Here is a 19,340-nt window from a genome sequence, read left to right as displayed (position 1 = left end):
GCATAACACCTCCAAGTGTCACAAGTATCAGTACAACTGGTGCCTGGAGGCTGGAAACAAACCCAAGGCCTTGCAGGCCTTGTTCTGATACTGTAAATGAGTTAAATACACTTTCCTGAGTAAGTGAAGTGTTTTATTTTCACACTTCCATCCAGGGGTGAACCCTGATATCTCACCCTGCGCGGAGCTCCATAACCCTGGGTAGAAGTTGCGACTTCATCCCCTTGAAGCCTAACACCTGCAAATGTCACCAGTATCAGTAAAACTGGAGTCTGGAGGCTGGAAACACACCCAAGGCATTGCAGGTCCTATTCTGATACTGTAAAGGAGTTAAATACACTTTAATGAGTATGTGAAGTGTTTTGTTTTCACACCACCAGCCAGGGGTGAACCCTGAATTCTCACCCTGAGCGGAGCTCCATAACCCTGGGTAGAAGGTGCGACTTCATCCCCTTGAAGCCTAACACCTGCAAACGTCACAAGCATCAGTAAAACTGGTGCCTGGGTGCTGGAAACACACCCAAGGCCTTGTAGGCCTTATCCTGATACTGTAAAGGAGTTAAATACACTTTCCCGAGTATGTGAAGTGTTTTGTTTTCACACCTTGAGCCAGGGGTGAACCCTGAAATCTAACCCTGCGCGGAGCTCCATGACCCTGGGTAGAAGGTGCGACTTCATCCCCTTGAAGCCTAACACCTGCAAATGTCACCAGTATCAGTAAAACTGGTGTCTGGAGGCTGGAAACACACCCAAGGCATTGCAGGCCCTATTCTGATACTGTAAAGGAGTGAAATACACTTTCCTGAGTATGTGAAGTGATTTGTTTTCACACCTCCAGCCAGGGGTGAACCCTGAAATCTTACCCTGCGCGGAGCTCCATGACCCTGGGTAGAAGGTGCGACTTCATCCCCTTGAAGCATAACACCTCCAAGTGTCACAAGTATCAGTACAACTGGTGCCTGGAGGCTGGAAACAAACCCAAGGCCTTGCAGGCCTTGTTCTGATACTGTAAAGGAGTTAAATACACTTTCCTGAGTAAGTGAAGTGTTTTATTTTCACACTTCCATCCAGGGGTGAACCCTGAAATCTCACCCTGCGCGGAGCTCCATAACCCTGGGTAGAAGGTGCGACTTCATCCCCTTGAAGCCTAACACCTGCAAATGTCACAAGTATCAGTAAAACTGGTGCCTGGAGGCTGGAAACACACCCAAGGCCTTGCAGGCCTTATTGTGATACTGTAAAGCAGTTAAATACACTTTCCTGAGTATGTGAAGTGTTTTATTTTCACACCTCCAGCCAGGGGTGAACCCTGAAATCTTACCCTGCGTGAAGCTCCATGACCCTGGGTAGAAGGTGCGACTTCATCCCCTTGAAGCATAACACCTCCAAGTGTCACAAGTATCAGTACAACTGGTGCCTGGAGGCTGGAAACAAACCCAAGGCCTTGCAGGCCTTGTTCTGATACTGTAAATGAGTTAAATACACTTTCCTGAGTAAGTGAAGTGTTTTATTTTCACACTTCCATCCAGGGGTGAACCCTGAAATCTCACCCTGCGCGAAGCTCCATGACCCTGGGTAGAAGGTGCGACTTCATCCCCTTGAAGCCTAACACCTGCAAATGTCACAAGTATCAGTAAAACTGGTGCCAGGAGGCTGGAAGTAGGCCCAAGGCCTTGCAGGCCTTATTCTGATACTGTAAAGGAGCTAAATACACTTTCCTGAGTGTGTGAAGTGTTTTATTTTCACACCTCCAGCCAGGGGTGAAGCCTGAAATCTCACCCTGCGCGGAGCTCCATGACCCTGGGTAGAAGGTGCGACTTCACCCCCTTGAAGCCTAACACCTACAAATGTCACAAGTATCAGTAAAACTGGTGCCAGGAGGCTGGAAGTAGGCCCAAGGCCTTGCAGGCCTTATTCTGATACTGTAAAGCAGCTAAATACGCTTTCCTGAGTATGTGAAGTGTTTTATTTTCACACCTCCAGCCAGGGGTGAAGCCTGAAATCTCACCCTGCGCGGAGCTCCATAACCCTGGGTAGAAGGTGCGGCTTCATCCCCTTGAAGCCTAACACCTACAAATGTCACAAGTATCAGTAAAACTGGTGCCAGGAGGCTGGAAGTAGGCCCAAGGCCTTGCAGGCCTTATTCTGATACTGTAAAGCAGCTAAATACGCTTTCCTGAGTATGTGAAGTGTTTTATTTTCACACCTCCAGCCAGGGGTGAAGCCTGAAATCTCACCCTGCGCGGAGCTCCATAACCCTGGGTAGAAGGTGCGACTTCATCCCCTTGAAGCATAACACCTGCAAATGTCACAAGTATCAGTAAAACTGGTGCCTGGAGGCTGGAAACACACCCAAGGCCTTGCAGGCCTTATTGTGATACTGTAAAGCAGTTAAATACGCTTTCCTGAGTATGTGAAGTGTTTTATTTTCACACCTCCAGCCAGGGGTGAACCCTGAAATCTTACCCTGCGCGAAGCTCCATGACCCTGGGTAGAAGGTGCGACTTCATCCCCTTGAAGCATAACACCTCCAAGTGTCACAAGTATCAGTACAACTGGTGCCTGGAGGCTGGAAACAAACCCAAGGCCTTGCAGGCCTTGTTCTGATACTGTAAATGAGTTAAATACACTTTCCTGAGTAAGTGAAGTGTTTTATTTTCACACTTCCATCCAGGGGTGAACCCTGATATCTCACCCTGCGCGGAGCTCCATAACCCTGGGTAGAAGTTGCGACTTCATCCCCTTGAAGCCTAACACCTGCAAATGTCACCAGTATCAGTAAAACTGGAGTCTGGAGGCTGGAAACACACCCAAGGCATTGCAGGTCCTATTCTGATACTGTAAAGGAGTTAAATACACTTTAATGAGTATGTGAAGTGTTTTGTTTTCACACCACCAGCCAGGGGTGAACCCTGAATTCTCACCCTGAGCGGAGCTCCATAACCCTGGGTAGAAGGTGCGACTTCATCCCCTTGAAGCCTAACACCTGCAAACGTCACAAGCATCAGTAAAACTGGTGCCTGGGTGCTGGAAACACACCCAAGGCCTTGCAGGCCTTATCCTGATACTGTAAAGGAGTTAAATACACTTTCCTGAGTATGTGAAGTGTTTTGTTTTCACACCTTGAGCCAGGGGTGAACCCTGAAATCTAACCCTGCGCGGAGCTCCATGACCCTGGGTAGAAGGTGCGACTTCTTCCCCTTGAAGCCTAACACCTGCAAATGTCACCAGTATCAGTAAAACTGGTGTCTGGAGGCTGGAAACACACCCAAGGCATTGCAGGCCCTATTCTGATACTGTAAAGGAGTGAAATACACTTTACTGAGTATGTGAAGTGATTTGTTTTCACACCTCCAGCCAGGGGTGAACCCTGAAATCTTACCCTGCGCGGAGCTCCATGACCCTGGGTAGAAGGTGCGACTTCATCCCCTTGAAGCATAACACCTCCAAGTGTCACAAGTATCAGTACAACTGGTGCCTGGAGGCTGGAAACAAACCCAAGGCCTTGCAGGCCTTGTTCTGATACTGTAAAGGAGTTAAATACACTTTCCTGAGTAAGTGAAGTGTTTTATTTTCACACTTCCATCCAGGGGTGAACCCTGAAATCTCACCCTGCGCGGAGCTCCATAACCCTGGGTAGAAGGTGCGACTTCATCCCCTTGAAGCCTAACACCTGCAAATGTCACAAGTATCAGTAAAACTGGTGCCTGGAGGCTGGAAACACACCCAAGGCCTTGCAGGCCTTATTGTGATACTGTAAAGCAGTTAAATACACTTTCCTGAGTATGTGAAGTGTTTTATTTTCACACCTCCAGCCAGGGGTGAACCCTGAAATCTTACCCTGCGCGAAGCTCCATGACCCTGGGTAGAAGGTGCGACTTCATCCCCTTGAAGCATAACACCTCCAAGTGTCACAAGTATCAGTACAACTGGTGCCTGGAGGCTGGAAACAAACCCAAGGCCTTGCAGGCCTTGTTCTGATACTGTAAATGAGTTAAATACACTTTCCTGAGTAAGTGAAGTGTTTTATTTTCACACTTCCATCCAGGGGTGAACCCTGAAATCTCACCCTGCGCGAAGCTCCATGACCCTGGGTAGAAGGTGCGACTTCATCCCCTTGAAGCCTAACACCTGCAAATGTCACAAGTATCAGTAAAACTGGTGCCAGGAGGCTGGAAGTAGGCCCAAGGCCTTGCAGGCCTTATTCTGATACTGTAAAGGAGCTAAATACACTTTCCTGAGTATGTGAAGTGTTTTATTTTCACACCTCCAGCCAGGGGTGAAGCCTGAAATCTCACCCTGCGCGGAGCTCCATGACCCTGGGTAGAAGGTGCGACTTCATCCCCTTGAAGCCTAACAACTACAAATGTCACAAGTATCAGTAAAACTGGTGCCAGGAGGCTGGAAGTAGGCCCAAGGCCTTGCAGGCCTTATTCTGATACTGTAAAGCAGCTAAATACGCTTTCCTGAGTATGTGAAGTGTTTTATTTTCACACCTCCAGCCAGGGGTGAAGCCTGAAATCTCACCCTGCGCGGAGCTCCATAACCCTGGGTAGAAGGTGCGGCTTCATCCCCTTGAAGCCTAACACCTGCAAATGTCACAAGTATCAGTAAATCTGGTGCCAGGAGGCTGGAAGTAGGCCCAAGGCCTTGCAGGCCTTATTCTGATACTGTAAAGCAGCTAAATACGCTTTCCTGAGTATGTGAAGTGTTTTATTTTCACACTTCCATCCAGGGGTGAACTCTGAAATCTCACCCTGCGCGGAGCTCCATAACCCTGGGTAGAAGGTGCGACTTCATCCCCTTGAAGCCTAACACCTACAAATGTCACAAGTATCAGTAAAACTGGTGCCAGGAGGCTGGAAGTAGGCCCAAGGCCTTGCAGGCCTTATTCTGATACTGTAAAGCAGCTAAATACACTTTCCTGAGTATGTGAAGTGTATATTTTTCACACCTCAAGCCTGGGGTGAACCCTGAAATCTCACCCTGCGCGGAGCTCCATGACCCTGGGTAGAAGGTGCGACTTCATCCCCTTGAAGCCTAACACCTACAAATGTCACAAGTATCAGTAAAACTGGTGCCAGGAGGCTGGAAGTAGGCCCAAGGCCTTGCAGGCCTTGTTCTGATACTGTAGAGGAGTTAAATACACTTTCCTGAGTATGTGAAGTGTTTTATTTTCACACTTCCATCCAGGGGTGAACCCTGAAATCTCACCCTGCGCGGAGCTCCATGACCCTGGGTAGAAGGTGCGACTTCATCCCCTTGAAGCCTAACACCTGCAAATGTCACAAGTATCAGTAAAACTGGTGCCTGGAGGCTGGAAACACACCCAAGGCCTTGCAGGCCTTATTATGATACTGTAAAGCAGTTAAATACACTTTCCTGAGGATGTGAAGTGTTTTATTTTCACACCTCAAGCCTGGGGTGAAGCCAGAAATCTCACCCTGCGCGGAGCTCCATGACACTGGGTAGAAGGTGCGACTTCATCCCCTTGAAGCCTAACACCTGCAAATGTCACAAGTATCAGTAAAACTGGTGCCAGGACGCTGGAAGTAGGCCCAAGGCCTTGCAGGCCTTATTCTGATACTGTAAAGCAGCTAAATACAATTTCCTGAGTATGTGAAGTGTTTTATTTTCACACCTCCAGCCAGGGGTGAAGCCTGAAATCTCACCCTGCGCGGAGCTCCATGACCCTGGGTAGAAGGTGCGACTTCATCCCCTTGAAGCCTAACACCTGCAAATGTCACAAGTATCAGTAAAACTGGTGCCAGGAGGCTGGAAGTAGGCCCAAGGCCTTGCAGGCCTTATTCTGATACTGTAAAGGAGCTAAATATACTTTCCTGAGTATGTGAAGCTTTTATTTTCACACCTCAAGCATGGGGTGAACCCTGAAATCTCACCCTGCGCGGAGCTCCATAACCCTGGGTAGAAGGTGCGACTTGATCCCCTTGAAGCCCAACACCTGCAAATGTCACAAGTATCAGTAAAACTGGTGCCAGTAGGCTGGATGTAGGCCCAAGGCCTTGCAGGCCTTATTCTGATACTGTAAAGGAGCTAAATACACTTTCCTGAGTATGTGAAGTGTTTTATTTTCACACCTCAAGCCTGGGGTGAACCCTGAAATCTCACCCTGCGCGGAGCTCCATGACCCTGGGTAGAAGGTGCGACTTCATCCCCTTGAAGCCTAACACCTACAAATGTCACAAGTATCAGTAAATCTGGTGCCAGGAGGCTGGAAGTAGGCCCAAGGCCTTGCAGGCCTTATTCTGATACAGTAAAGCAGCTAAATACACTTTCCTGAGTATGTGAAGTGTTTTATTTTAACACCTCCAGCCTGGGGTGAAGCCTGAAACCTTACCCTGCACGGAGCTCCATGACCCTGGGTAGAAGGTGCGACTTCATCCCCTTGAAGCCTAACACCTGCAAATGTCACAAGTATCAGTAAAACTGGTGCCAGGAGGCTGGAAGTAGGCCCAAGGCCTTGCAGGCCTTATTCCGATACTGTAAAGCAGCTAAATACACTTTCCTGAGTATGTGAAGTGTTTTATTTTCACACCTCCAGCCAGGGGTGAAGCCTGAAATCTCACCCTGCGCGGAGCTCCATGACCCTGGGTAGAAGGTGCGACTTCATCCCCTTGAAGCCTAACACCTCCAAGTGTCACAAGTATCAGTACAACTGGTGCCTGGAGGCTGGAAACACACCCAAGGCCTTGCAGGCCTTATTGTGATACTGTAAAGCAGTTAAATACACTTTCCTGAGTATGTGAAGTGTTTTATTTTCACACCTCCAGCCAGGGGTGAACCCTGAAATCTTACCCTGCGCGAAGCTCCATGACCCTGGGTAGAAGGTGCGACTTCATCCCCTTGAAGCATAACACCTCCAAGTGTCACAAGTATCAGTACAACTGGTGCCTGGAGGCTGGAAACAAACCCAAGGCCTTGCAGGCCTTGTTCTGATACTGTAAATGAGTTAAATACACTTTCCTGAGTAAGTGAAGTGTTTTATTTTCACACTTCCATCCAGGGGTGAACCCTGATATCTCACCCTGCGCGGAGCTCCATAACCCTGGGTAGAAGTTGCGACTTCATCCCCTTGAAGCCTAACACCTGCAAATGTCACCAGTATCAGTAAAACTGGAGTCTGGAGGCTGGAAACACACCCAAGGCATTGCAGGTCCTATTCTGATACTGTAAAGGAGTTAAATACACTTTAATGAGTATGTGAAGTGTTTTGTTTTCACACCACCAGCCAGGGGTGAACCCTGAATTCTCACCCTGAGCGGAGCTCCATAACCCTGGGTAGAAGGTGCGACTTCATCCCCTTGAAGCCTAACACCTGCAAACGTCACAAGCATCAGTAAAACTGGTGCCTGGGTGCTGGAAACACACCCAAGGCCTTGCAGGCCTTATCCTGATACTGAAAAGGAGTTAAATACACTTTCCCGAGTATGTGAAGTGTTTTGTTTTCACACCTTGAGCCAGGGGTGAACCCTGAAATCTAACCCTGCGCGGAGCTCCATGACCCTGGGTAGAAGGTGCGACTTCATCCCCTTGAAGCCTAACACCTGCAAATGTCACCAGTATCAGTAAAACTGGTGTCTGGAGGCTGGAAACACACCCAAGGCATTGCAGGCCCTATTCTGATACTGTAAAGGAGTGAAATACACTTTCCTGAGTATGTGAAGTGATTTGTTTTCACACCTCCAGCCAGGGGTGAACCCTGAAATCTTACCCTGCGCGGAGCTCCATGACCCTGGGTAGAAGGTGCGACTTCATCCCCTTGAAGCATAACACCTCCAAGTGTCACAAGTATCAGTACAACTGGTGCCTGGAGGCTGGAAACAAACCCAAGGCCTTGCAGGCCTTGTTCTGATACTGTAAAGGAGTTAAATACACTTTCCTGAGTAAGTGAAGTGTTTTATTTTCACACTTCCATCCAGGGGTGAACCCTGAAATCTCACCCTGCGCGGAGCTCCATAACCCTGGGTAGAAGGTGCGACTTCATCCCCTTGAAGCCTAACACCTGCAAATGTCACAAGTATCAGTAAAACTGGTGCCTGGAGGCTGGAAACACACCCAAGGCCTTGCAGGCCTTATTGTGATACTGTAAAGCAGTTAAATACACTTTCCTGAGTATGTGAAGTGTTTTATTTTCACACCTCCAGCCAGGGGTGAACCCTGAAATCTTACCCTGCGTGAAGCTCCATGACCCTGGGTAGAAGGTGCGACTTCATCCCCTTGAAGCATAACACCTCCAAGTGTCACAAGTATCAGTACAACTGGTGCCTGGAGGCTGGAAACAAACCCAAGGCCTTGCAGGCCTTGTTCTGATACTGTAAATGAGTTAAATACACTTTCCTGAGTAAGTGAAGTGTTTTATTTTCACACTTCCATCCAGGGGTGAACCCTGAAATCTCACCCTGCGCGAAGCTCCATGACCCTGGGTAGAAGGTGCGACTTCATCCCCTTGAAGCCTAACACCTGCAAATGTCACAAGTATCAGTAAAACTGGTGCCAGGAGGCTGGAAGTAGGCCCAAGGCCTTGCAGGCCTTATTCTGATACTGTAAAGGAGCTAAATACACTTTCCTGAGTGTGTGAAGTGTTTTATTTTCACACCTCCAGCCAGGGGTGAAGCCTGAAATCTCACCCTGCGCGGAGCTCCATGACCCTGGGTAGAAGGTGCGACTTCACCCCCTTGAAGCCTAACACCTACAAATGTCACAAGTATCAGTAAAACTGGTGCCAGGAGGCTGGAAGTAGGCCCAAGGCCTTGCAGGCCTTATTCTGATACTGTAAAGCAGCTAAATACGCTTTCCTGAGTATGTGAAGTGTTTTATTTTCACACCTCCAGCCAGGGGTGAAGCCTGAAATCTCACCCTGCGCGGAGCTCCATAACCCTGGGTAGAAGGTGCGGCTTCATCCCCTTGAAGCCTAACACCTGCAAATGTCACAAGTATCAGTAAATCTGGTGCCAGGAGGCTGGAAGTAGGCCCAAGGCCTTGCAGGCCTTATTCTGATACTGTAAAGCAGCTAAATACGCTTTCCTGAGTATGTGAAGTGTTTTATTTTCACACTTCCATCCAGGGGTGAACTCTGAAATCTCACCCTGCGCGGAGCTCCATAACCCTGGGTAGAAGGTGCGTCTTCATCCCCTTGAAGCCTAACACCTGCAAATGTCACAAGTATCAGTAAAACTGGTGCCTGGAGGCTGGAAACACACCCAAGGCCTTGCAGGCCTTATTGTGATACTGTAAAGCAGTTAAATACACTTTCCTGAGTATGTGAAGTGTTTTATTTTCACACCTCCAGCCAGGGGTGAACCCTGAAATCTTACCCTGCGCGAAGCTCCATGACCCTGGGTAGAAGGTGCGACTTCATCCCCTTGAAGCATAACACCTCCAAGTGTCACAAGTATCAGTACAACTGGTGCCTGGAGGCTGGAAACAAACCCAAGGCCTTGCAGGCCTTGTTCTGATACTGTAAATGAGTTAAATACACTTTCCTGAGTAAGTGAAGTGTTTTATTTTCACACTTCCATCCAGGGGTGAACCCTGAAGTCTCACCCTGCGCGAAGCTCCATGACCCTGGGTAGAAGGTGCGACTTCATCCCCTTGAAGCCTAACACCTGCAAATGTCACAAGTATCAGTAAAACTGGTGCCAGGAGGCTGGAAGTAGGCCCAAGGCCTTGCAGGCCTTATTCTGATACTGTAAAGGAGCTAAATACACTTTCCTGAGTATGTGAAGTGTTTTATTTTCACACCTCCAGCCAGGGGTGAAGCCTGAAATCTCACCCAGCGCGGAGCTCCATGACCCTGGGTAGAAGGTGCGACTTCATCCCCTTGAAGCCTAACAACTACAAATGTCACAAGTATCAGTAAAACTGGTGCCAGGAGGCTGGAAGTAGGCCCAAGGCCTTGCAGGCCTTATTCTGATACTGTAAAGCAGCTAAATACGCTTTCCTGAGTATGTGAAGTGTTTTATTTTCACACCTCCAGCCAGGGGTGAAGCCTGAAATCTCACCCTGCGCGGAGCTCCATAACCCTGGGTAGAAGGTGCGGCTTCATCCCCTTGAAGCCTAACACCTGCAAATGTCACAAGTATCAGTAAATCTGGTGCCAGGAGGCTGGAAGTAGGCCCAAGGCCTTGCAGGCCTTATTCTGATACTGTAAAGCAGCTAAATACACTTTCCTGAGTATGTGAAGTGTTTTATTTTCACACTTCCATCCAGGGGTGAACCCTGAAATCTCACCCTGCGCGGAGCTCCATAACCCTGGGTAGAAGGTGCGACTTCATCCCCTTGAAGCCTAACACCTACAAATGTCACAAGTATCAGTAAAACTGGTGCCAGGAGGCTGGAAGTAGGCCCAAGGCCTTGCAGGCCTTATTCTGATATTGTAAAGCAGCTAAATACACTTTCCTGAGTATGTGAAGTGTATATTTTTCACACCTCAAGCCTGGGGTGAACCCTGAAATCTCACCCTGCGCGGAGCTCCATGACCCTGGGTAGAAGGTGCGACTTCATCCCCTTGAAGCCTAACACCTGCAAATGTCACAAGCATCAGTAAAACTGGTGCCTGGATGCTGGAAACACACCCAAGGCCTTGCAGGCCTTATTCTGATACTGTAAAGGAGTTAAATACACTTTCCTGAGTATGTGAAGTGTTTTATTTTCACACCTCCAGCCAGGGGTGAACCCTGATATCTCACCCTGCGCGGAGCTCCATACCCTTGGGTAGAAGGTGCAACTTTATCCCCTTGAAGCATAACACCTCCAAGTGTCACAAGTATCAGTACAACTGGTGCCTGGAGGCTGGAAACAAACCCAAGGCCTTGCAGGCCTTGTTCTGATACTGTAAATGAGTTAAATACACTTTCCTGAGTAAGTGAAGTGTTTTATTTTCACACTTCCATCCAGGGGTGAACCCTGAAATCTCACCCTGCGCGGAGCTCCATAACCCTGGGTAGAAGGTGCGACTTCATCCCCTTGAAGCCTAACACCTACAAATGTCACAAGTATCAGTAAAACTGGTGCCAGGAGGCTGGAAGTAGGCCCAAGGCCTTGCAGGCCTTATTCTGATATTGTAAAGCAGCTAAATACACTTTCCTGAGTATGTGAAGTGTATATTTTTCACACCTCAAGCCTGGGGTGAACCCTGAAATCTCACCCTGCGCGGAGCTCCATGACCCTGGGTAGAAGGTGCGACTTCATCCCCTTGAAGCCTAACACCTGCAAATGTCACAAGCATCAGTAAAACTGGTGCCTGGATGCTGGAAACACACCCAAGGCCTTGCAGGCCTTATTCTGATACTGTAAAGGAGTTAAATACACTTTCCTGAGTATGTGAAGTGTTTTATTTTCACACCTCCAGCCAGGGTTGAAGCCTGAAATCTCACCCTGTGCGGAGCTCCATGACCCTGGGTAGAAGGTGCGACTTCATCCCCTTGAAGCATAACACCTCCAAGTGTCACAAGGATCAGTACAACTGGTGCCTGGAGGCTGGAAACAAACCCAAGACCTTGCAGGCCTTGTTCTGATACTGTAAAGCAGCTAAATACACTTTCCTGATTATGTGAAGTGTTTTATCTTCACACCTGCAGCCAGGGGTGAACCCTGAAATCTCACCCTGCGCGGAGCTCCATAGCCCTGGGTAGAAGGAGATACTGTGTCCCCTTAAACCTGTAATTTTCAAAATGTCATAAAAAGAATAAATCAAGCGCCTGGAGGCTAGAAATGGGCCCGAGACACTGAAGTCTTGGATCTGATAATGTAAAGGGCTTTGTGTACCTTTTGAGTGAAGTTTTTTTTCCCACCTCCAGCCGAGGGTTAAATCCTGAAATATTACCCCAATCGAAGCTCCATAGCCCTGTGTAGAAAAAGTGACTTCGTCCCCTTGGACCTAAAATGTTAGTACTTTTTTTTTATTTTTGTATTAAACATTGTTAAAGGGGTGACTGGAGGCTAATAAAATGGACCAGATACTGTGAAGGACATTATTTCATTTTTGGGCGAAAAAAAAATAAAAAAATAAAAATATATGTATTATATTATTATTGCGATTTTTTTTTTTTATTGGGGCCCATCTCCAGCTAAGGGGGAAAACCTGAAATGTTACCCGAAGCGGAGCTCCATTGCCCTGGGTAGAAGTAGTGCCATGGTCCCCTTGAACCAAAATGCCAACAAAAGAATAAATAAATAAATAAAAAAAAAGTACTAAAACAGGTGCTTAGAGGCCCAGAGGGTCCCGAAATCGGTCACGATCGATCACAAAAAAAATGAGGATCCCACACCCCATGGCCCTGCATGGGAACTCTATTTTACTGACTATTAAGCCCCCACGGAGTGGGGGCTTACAGCGCCCGAGCGGGAGACAAAAGTTAGAGTTAGCGCCGCCCATCCGCCGCCCGGCCATCTGGTCGCTCAGCTCCGAGGGCCATCTGGTCGCGCAACTCGGCGACCAGATGGCCGGCCGCGCTCCCGGCGCGGCTAACTCTAACCTTTGTCCCTCGTCCGTGTTCTGTAAGCCCCCACTACGTGGGGGCTTAATAGTCGAGGGAGAAATGACCGGCCCTGGGCCGGGCCAAACTCGCCTTGGGTCCCCAGTACAGGGCTCTAGGATGGCGGGCCCCTGGGCCGGCCTATACCCGCCTTAGGTCCCCAGTTCAGGGCTCCAGGATGGCGGGCCCCTGGGCCGGGCTATACCCGCCTTAGGTGCCCAGTACAGGGCTTCAGGATAGCGGCCCCATGGGCTGGACTGGGATGAACGCGCCCCTGGACCCCCATGCCGGGGCTCCAGGAAGGCACCCTGGCCCCGGGACAGTGCCTTGCATGGCAGGGTGGCTGCGGAGAATTTCCCCTGATGCACCCCTCACTCGACCCGCTGTGGGCCTAGAAAGCAGCCCTAGCGCATAGACACAGCTCTCCCATGACATCGTGGTCGGCTCTTAAAAGAGCCTTTGGGTTTTGTTTTGTTTTTTCCGTGGGCAAGCCGAGTGTTTACCCGCCGAATCCGTAGAGGGTGCGACCCTGACGCTTCAGGGCGTAGACCACATCCATGGCGGTGACGGTCTTCCTCTTGGCGTGCTCGGTGTAGGTGACGGCGTCCCGGATCACGTTCTCCAGGAAAACCTTCAACACCCCGCGGGTCTCCTCGTAGATGAGGCCGGAGATGCGCTTGACCCCGCCACGGCGAGCCAGGCGGCGAATGGCTGGCTTGGTGATGCCCTGGATGTTGTCCCGGAGCACCTTGCGGTGCCTCTTGGCGCCGCCTTTGCCGAGCCCCTTCCCTCCTTTACCGCGTCCAGACATGGTCTCCTGTCGGTGCTGTGACTGAGCAGAAATGAGGGCCGCGGCCAGCGGCGGCTGCTTATATGGAGGAGCTGTGCCGGACCAGCTAGGGCGCTGCAAGCGGCCCACGTGACTCAAAGGATGGCGAGGGAGCCCGCCCCGGACCGCCCTCTGCAGGGAGCGGGGGCTGGAGCGGCCGTTGCCGTTTGAAAAAGAGCGCGCTCCCAGCCGCCTCTTTGTCGTGGGCTCTGCAGCTGCCGCCGGGGCATAGATCACAGTCAAGCACACACACACGCGCCTCCCTTCCCGGGCCCCCACTCGTCACCGCGGCCCGCCTAACCCTGGCGCTCGGTGCCCGCTCCCACCATGAACAGAAGGCTCTGAAAAGTGTTAATGGAGCAAACAGGTTAACGGCCTCGCCGGCAGCACCCAGCTGTGTGCGGCCGCCCGCCACCCCGTAACACTGTCCACATGTCACGCCCGGTTGTGGCAAGTCTGTAAACTGCCCCTATTAAAATGTACATTTTTTTTTTTTTTACAAAAACATTATTATTGTGGGCCTCAAGCTAGGTTTTGGGACGGGGGCCAAGATCTACGTGTACGTCCGAGGGCTTGTGCATGCCCTCCTATGTAGCGACGGTGCGGGCGCTGCCGCAACTATGAAGCCGCCAGAGTAACACCTTGGCCACGGATACGCTCTTTGATGGAGTCTGTGGTTGGCCCTGAAAAGAGCCTTTGTGTTTAGGGTGCGTTTCCACGGTGGTCTGCGGGCCTTTACTTGCTTGCTTTGCCCCCTGCCTTGTGGCTCTCGGTTTTCTTGGGCAGCAGCACGGCCTGGATGTTGGGCAGGACTCCTCCCTGGGCGATGGTGACTCGGCCCAGCAGCTTGTTCAGCTCCTCGTCGTTGCGGATGGCCAGCTGGAGGTGTCTGGGGATGATGCGGGTCTTTTTGTTGTCCCGGGCCGCGTTGCCGGCCAGCTCCAGGATCTCAGCGGTCAGGTACTCCAGGACTGCAGCCAGATAGACTGGGGCACCGGCGCCCACCCTCTCGGCGTAGCTTCCCTTGCGGAGCAGCCTGTGCACACGGCCCACGGGGAACTGGAGCCCGGCTCTGGAAGAGCGTGTCTTGGCCTTAGCGCGGGCCTTTCCTCCTTGCTTTCCGCGTCCAGACATGGCGATCGATGCAGGGGCTCACTCACACAACAGAAAGAATAGTACTGCTGTTCTGCGGGACTCCGGCGATATAAAGACTTCGGGCGCTTCTGATTGGTTGACAGCTAGGCTCTGATAGTTCTTCTCATTGGAGGGAGGAGGGCTTCCTTTTCACCAATCAAAGTTCCAGTACCGCATTACAAAGGGAAGTGGGGGCCCTGCCTGAGCCTGCCAATGAGACGGGAGAGCAGAGAAGCAGCTACTTTACACGGCCAGCCTATAAATACAAGTGCCGGGCTCGCCTGCCTTATTTCTCTCGGCTCCACAGGAAGCGGTGCAGATTGTCGACCATGCCTGAACCAGCCAAGTCCGCGCCGGCTCCCAAGAAGGGCTCCAAGAAAGCGCTCTCCAAGCCGCCCAAGAAGGACGGGAAGAAGCGCAAGAGGAGCAGGAAGGAAAGCTATGCTATCTACATTTACAAAGTGATGAAGCAGGTGCACCCGGACACCGGCATCTCCTCCAAGGCCATGGGCATCATGAACTCCTTCGTGAACGACATCTTCGAGCGCATCGCCGGGGAGGCTTCCCGCCTGGCCCACTACAACTCGCGGCGCACCATCACCTCCCGGGAGATCCAGACCGCAGTGCGTCTGCTGCTGCCCGGAGAGCTGGCCAAGCACGCCGTGTCCGAGGGCACCAAGGCCGTCACCAAGTACACCAGCGCCAAGTAAGGCTTCGAGGCGCATCCCCAACTAACACAACGGCTCTTTTAAGGGCCACTCACGTCCTCCCCTAAGAGCTAATGTGCTTCATTTATGACCGGAGAAAGAAGTGTTTTAAACGGTAATGTTGAGCGCACAAGACCCGCTCTCACGGGGCTTGCTGCAGACCGAGGGACGATGGAGCAGGCAACCCGTTTTAATAAGCATGTTTATATGAATGAGCCCTCTTTGGGACCAAGTGTCACACAAGCACTGTAATGTAACGATGACGTTAAATAAAGCCCACGCGGAACTCGCACGGCTGCCCCCGGGCTTATTGTTTCCTGCGACCAGTTTTAGTGTGTGCGGGTGTCACGTTGTGTTTGTACTTTAAGACCAGGGGCAACGGCTAACATCCGCCCCAGGGCAAAGGCTCCCGAAATCGGGACACATAAACCCGATGTACAGATGCCCCACAGCGCTGGCTTGTGACCAGCGGATCCCAGCACGACCCTCTACCCAAACAAAGCGCTTTATTAATTGAAGAGGTGGCTGTGCACACCGAGTGCTCGGATTTCCCAGTGCCGGTATAAGTTTCCCAGTGCCTGTATAAGTTTCCCAGTGCCGGTATAAGTTACCCAGTACTCGGGGTACTCTCAGCCAGCCCACCCACCCACACCTGTAGAACATGGCAGATAAGAGAAGCTCGTAGGTGACAGGGTGGTGGCCCTTAAAAGAGCCGTTGTGGTGGTTGTTCGGGTCGGTGTCTCCTTAGGCCCTCTCGCCTCGGATGCGACGGGCCAGCTGGATGTCCTTGGGCATGATGGTCACCCTCTTGGCGTGGATGGCGCACAGGTTGGTGTCCTCGAAGAGCCCGACCAGGTAGGCCTCGCTGGCCTCTTGCAGGGCCATGACGGCGGAGCTCTGGAAGCGCAGGTCGGTCTTGAAGTCCTGGGCGATCTCCCTCACCAAGCGCTGGAAGGGCAGCTTGCGGATGAGGAGCTCGGTGGACTTCTGGTAGCGGCGGATCTCGCGGAGAGCCACAGTGCCGGGTCGGTAGCGGTGAGGCTTCTTGACTCCACCGGTGGCAGGGGCGCTCTTGCGGGCAGCCTTGGTGGCCAGCTGCTTGCGAGGCGCTTTGCCGCCGGTGGACTTGCGGGCTGTCTGCTTGGTGCGGGCCATGGCGGGAGCGGTCTCTCTCAACGACGAGCGAGGAAGAATGGAGTTCGAGCAGGCAAGAGCCCTATTTATGCACTCGAAGACGGAGGGCTGCTCTGGTTGGCTGAAGCGACCGCCCCAGGTTTGAAAACAGCCCGCGGTGTGCAACGATTGGCTACTCAACCGGAGGCTGTAGCCTGCCTCTCCAATGAGCTGTGGAGAAAAAGACACCCTCCGATTGGACGATGTACGTTGGAGCCGAAGCCCGCGCTTCGGTCAACCTTTGTCTCCGTGTCCATCCACTCATTTGTAGTCACACGAACCACTCGCCCCCGATCAACTGGGCGAGGAGACCAGGATGTTTTAAGTGTACCGCCCTTGGTCACCCTGGAACACGCCGCCGTTGACTGCGCTCGATTTCACGTTCACAATCGTCTGCTTTATGCAGACACCACTTCGAGTCTGCCCGGATACAGTGAAAGCACCAAGGCACACGTTATCTCACATTTATTATAAACTGAGGTCTAATAACTCCCAGACCCCCTTCTTTCTTTGTTATAAAGATTCCAATCCACGCAGCACCAAAAGAGCCGTTCATATGACCAAGATCACACACGGCACTCGCGTGTGTAAAGGTGCGCTAGGGATTTACTGTGCCGTTTATTATTATTGAGAAGTGTGCACGCGGGGTGAAAGGGTGGGGGTGAACAAGCTCTCTTCTAGACCGGGTGGATGGCTCTTAAAAGAGCCGTTGTGTTTGCAGTGTCTCGGTGCAAGCCCTTACTTCTTCTTGGGCGCTGCCTTCTTGGGCTTGGCTGCTTTGGGCTTGGCTGCCTTGGGTTTGACTACCTTGGCAGGGCTTTTCTTGGCCACTTTGGGCTTCGCCGCCTTGGCTTTCGCTGGGCTCTTGGCAGCCTTCTTGGCGGGGGCAGCCTTGGGCTTCTTGGGGCTCTTTGCTGCCGCTGGCTTCTTGACCTTCTTCGGGCTCTTCTTGACCCCCGCGGGAGCCTTTTTGGGCTTCTTGGCAGCAGGGGCAGCTTTCTTGGCCGCTGGTTTCTTGGTCTTGGCGGCCGCCTTCTTGGCCGCCTTCTTGCCCTCCAGCTGCTTCTTGTTCACCTTGAAGGATCCGGAGGCCCCGGTGCCCTTCAGCTGGGCCAGGGCGCCTTTGCTGACCAGGCTCTTGACGGAGGCCTTGACCCGGCTCTTGTTCTTGTCCACATCGTAGCCCTCGGCGATCAGCCCCTTCTTCATGGCCGACAGGGAGACTCCCTTCCTCTCGGCAGAGGCGGTCACCACCTTCAAGATCAGATCGGCCACGCTGGGGCCGGAAGGCTTCTTGGCCTTGGAGGCCCCCGCTGTCTTCTTCTGCTGCTTCTTCTTGGGGGCGACCTCAGCGGGAGGCGCCGCGGCGGCTGGAGCGGTTTCGGCCATTGCAATGCAAGTCTCGGCGCGGGCGCTGTCACAGAACAGAAATGTCCCTCTCGGCCCGAGCCCCGTGAATATATACAGGGAGGAGCCAGCCTCTGATTGGTCGCGAGCAGACAGGGCTCTGCGAGGCACACTCGGCTCTCTGCTCCGAGCTGACTTTTGTGTTTCCTACCTTCCGATTATCCACGTTTTAAAGCACAATCAGTTAAACACGCGCTTCCACACATGTATGACCAGGAGCCCAGCTTCGGCCCTCTCCCGGGCCTGCCCCCGTTTCGGATCCACCCCTCGTCCCTGGCTTGTGATCCGCGGGGAGACTCGGCGCTCCCCCGACGGCGGACGCCTCCATGCCTGAAATCCCGGGCTCCCGGCCCCTTTTCCCCGGTCCACTCTCGCCTCCTGCGGCCGGGAGCGGCGGCCCGCGGGAGGGAGGGGGCTCCTGCAGGGAGCGGGCCCTGCGGCGTCACAGTGGGGCTGCGGGGGCCGCGGGGAGCGCGTTCTGGAACGGGCCGAAGTAACACAGGGCTCCGCCGGCCGAGCGCGGGGTGGAAACAATGCCAGGGAGCCCCCAGCCCGGCGCCTGCACCCTCGGCTGTGGCACCCACGGCTGGGGGGGGCGCAACCGGAGGCCTTTTACAAGCAGCGGGGCACGGCCCTGGCTCCGGCCTCGCATGCATCACCAGGCGGCCGTGTGCTGGCAGCTTCACATGCAGGCAGAGGGCATTCACTGCCGAGCGCCGAGCCAGAGGAGGCGGGCGCAGACTAAATAAAATAAATACAGTGACACAACGAAGGAAGGCGGCCGAGTTAGGCCTACATGTTTAAAAACACCCCAAGTGAGAGCAGAGGGTGGGAATGCACCTGAAATGGTGACCCCAGTACCGGCATGGAGGCACTCTACTGAGCTGATTTTTAAAGCTGGAGCTAGGTGTACGTCTGAGGTGACATCTGTAGACAGAGTGAGTTACTGTATGTCAGACGCTGAGCCTATGACCGGGGGGAGGCCCACTGCGGAACTGAATAGTACAGTACAGAGTGAGGCATGTGACTACAACTGTTCTACTGAGCCCTATCGCTGGAGTGGGGACCACTCCTGAATCCAATGGTATATCACGAGGGAGACCTGAGACCAGAAATGATATTCTGCGCCCTGTAGCCTGATCGAGGCCTGCTGCTAATTTGGACGGAGGTAGGGGAAGAAAACAGAACACTTCACATAGTCCAGAACGTACATGAACACCAGTCCCAGTATCAGATCTTAGCCTTCAGGATCTCCGGCCCATCCCTAGCTTCCAGGTACCTGTTTTAGTAATATGTGTGACATTTGGAGGTGTACAGCTTCAAGGGGATGAAGTTGCACCTTCTACACAGGGTTGAGGAGCTCCGCGCAGGGTGAGATTTCAGGGTTCATGCCTGGCTGGAGGTGTGAAAACAAAACACTCCACATAGTCACACCTCCATCCAGGGGTGAACCCTGAAATCTCACCCTGCGCGGAGCTCCATGACCCTGGGTAGAAGGTGCGACTTCATCCCCTTGAAGCCTAACACCTACAAATGTCACAAGTATCAGTACAACTGGTGCCAGGAGGCTGGAAGTAGGCCCAAGGCCTTGCA

At 52.3% G+C, this 19,340-nt stretch overlaps 3 protein-coding genes across 3 annotated transcripts; 1 reads left to right on the top strand and 2 right to left on the bottom strand.

Moving 5' to 3' along the window:
- Positions 1-12,937: 12,937 nt before the first annotated feature.
- On the bottom strand, positions 12,938-14,513 carry LOC146769056 (histone H4). Its single transcript, XM_085640540.1, has one exon. It carries the CDS (start codon positions 13,306-13,308, stop codon positions 12,997-12,999), a length of 312 nt encoding a protein of 103 aa, XP_085496666.1. The 5' UTR covers positions 13,309-14,513; the 3' UTR covers positions 12,938-12,996.
- Positions 14,514-14,529: 16 nt separating this feature from the next.
- On the top strand, positions 14,530-15,799 carry LOC146769055 (histone H2B 1.2-like). The gene has a single exon (XM_085640539.1). The coding sequence runs from the start codon at positions 14,790-14,792 to the stop codon at positions 15,168-15,170; it is 381 nt and encodes a 126-aa protein (XP_085496665.1). The 5' UTR covers positions 14,530-14,789; the 3' UTR covers positions 15,171-15,799.
- A 62-nt stretch (positions 15,800-15,861) lies between these two features.
- LOC146769054 (histone H3) lies at positions 15,862-16,904 on the bottom strand. Its single transcript, XM_085640538.1, has one exon. It carries the CDS (start codon positions 16,320-16,322, stop codon positions 15,912-15,914), a length of 411 nt encoding a protein of 136 aa, XP_085496664.1. The 5' UTR covers positions 16,323-16,904; the 3' UTR covers positions 15,862-15,911.
- Between the last annotated feature and the right edge of the window lie 2,436 nt (positions 16,905-19,340).

The sequence above is a fragment of the Triturus cristatus genome, unplaced genomic scaffold (assembly GCF_964204655.1).
Source record: "Triturus cristatus unplaced genomic scaffold, aTriCri1.1 SCAFFOLD_486, whole genome shotgun sequence".
Taxonomy (NCBI): domain Eukaryota; kingdom Metazoa; phylum Chordata; class Amphibia; order Caudata; family Salamandridae; genus Triturus; species Triturus cristatus.
The sequence above is the reverse complement of the archived record's forward strand: the minus strand, read 5'-3'. Positions and strand labels throughout refer to the sequence as shown.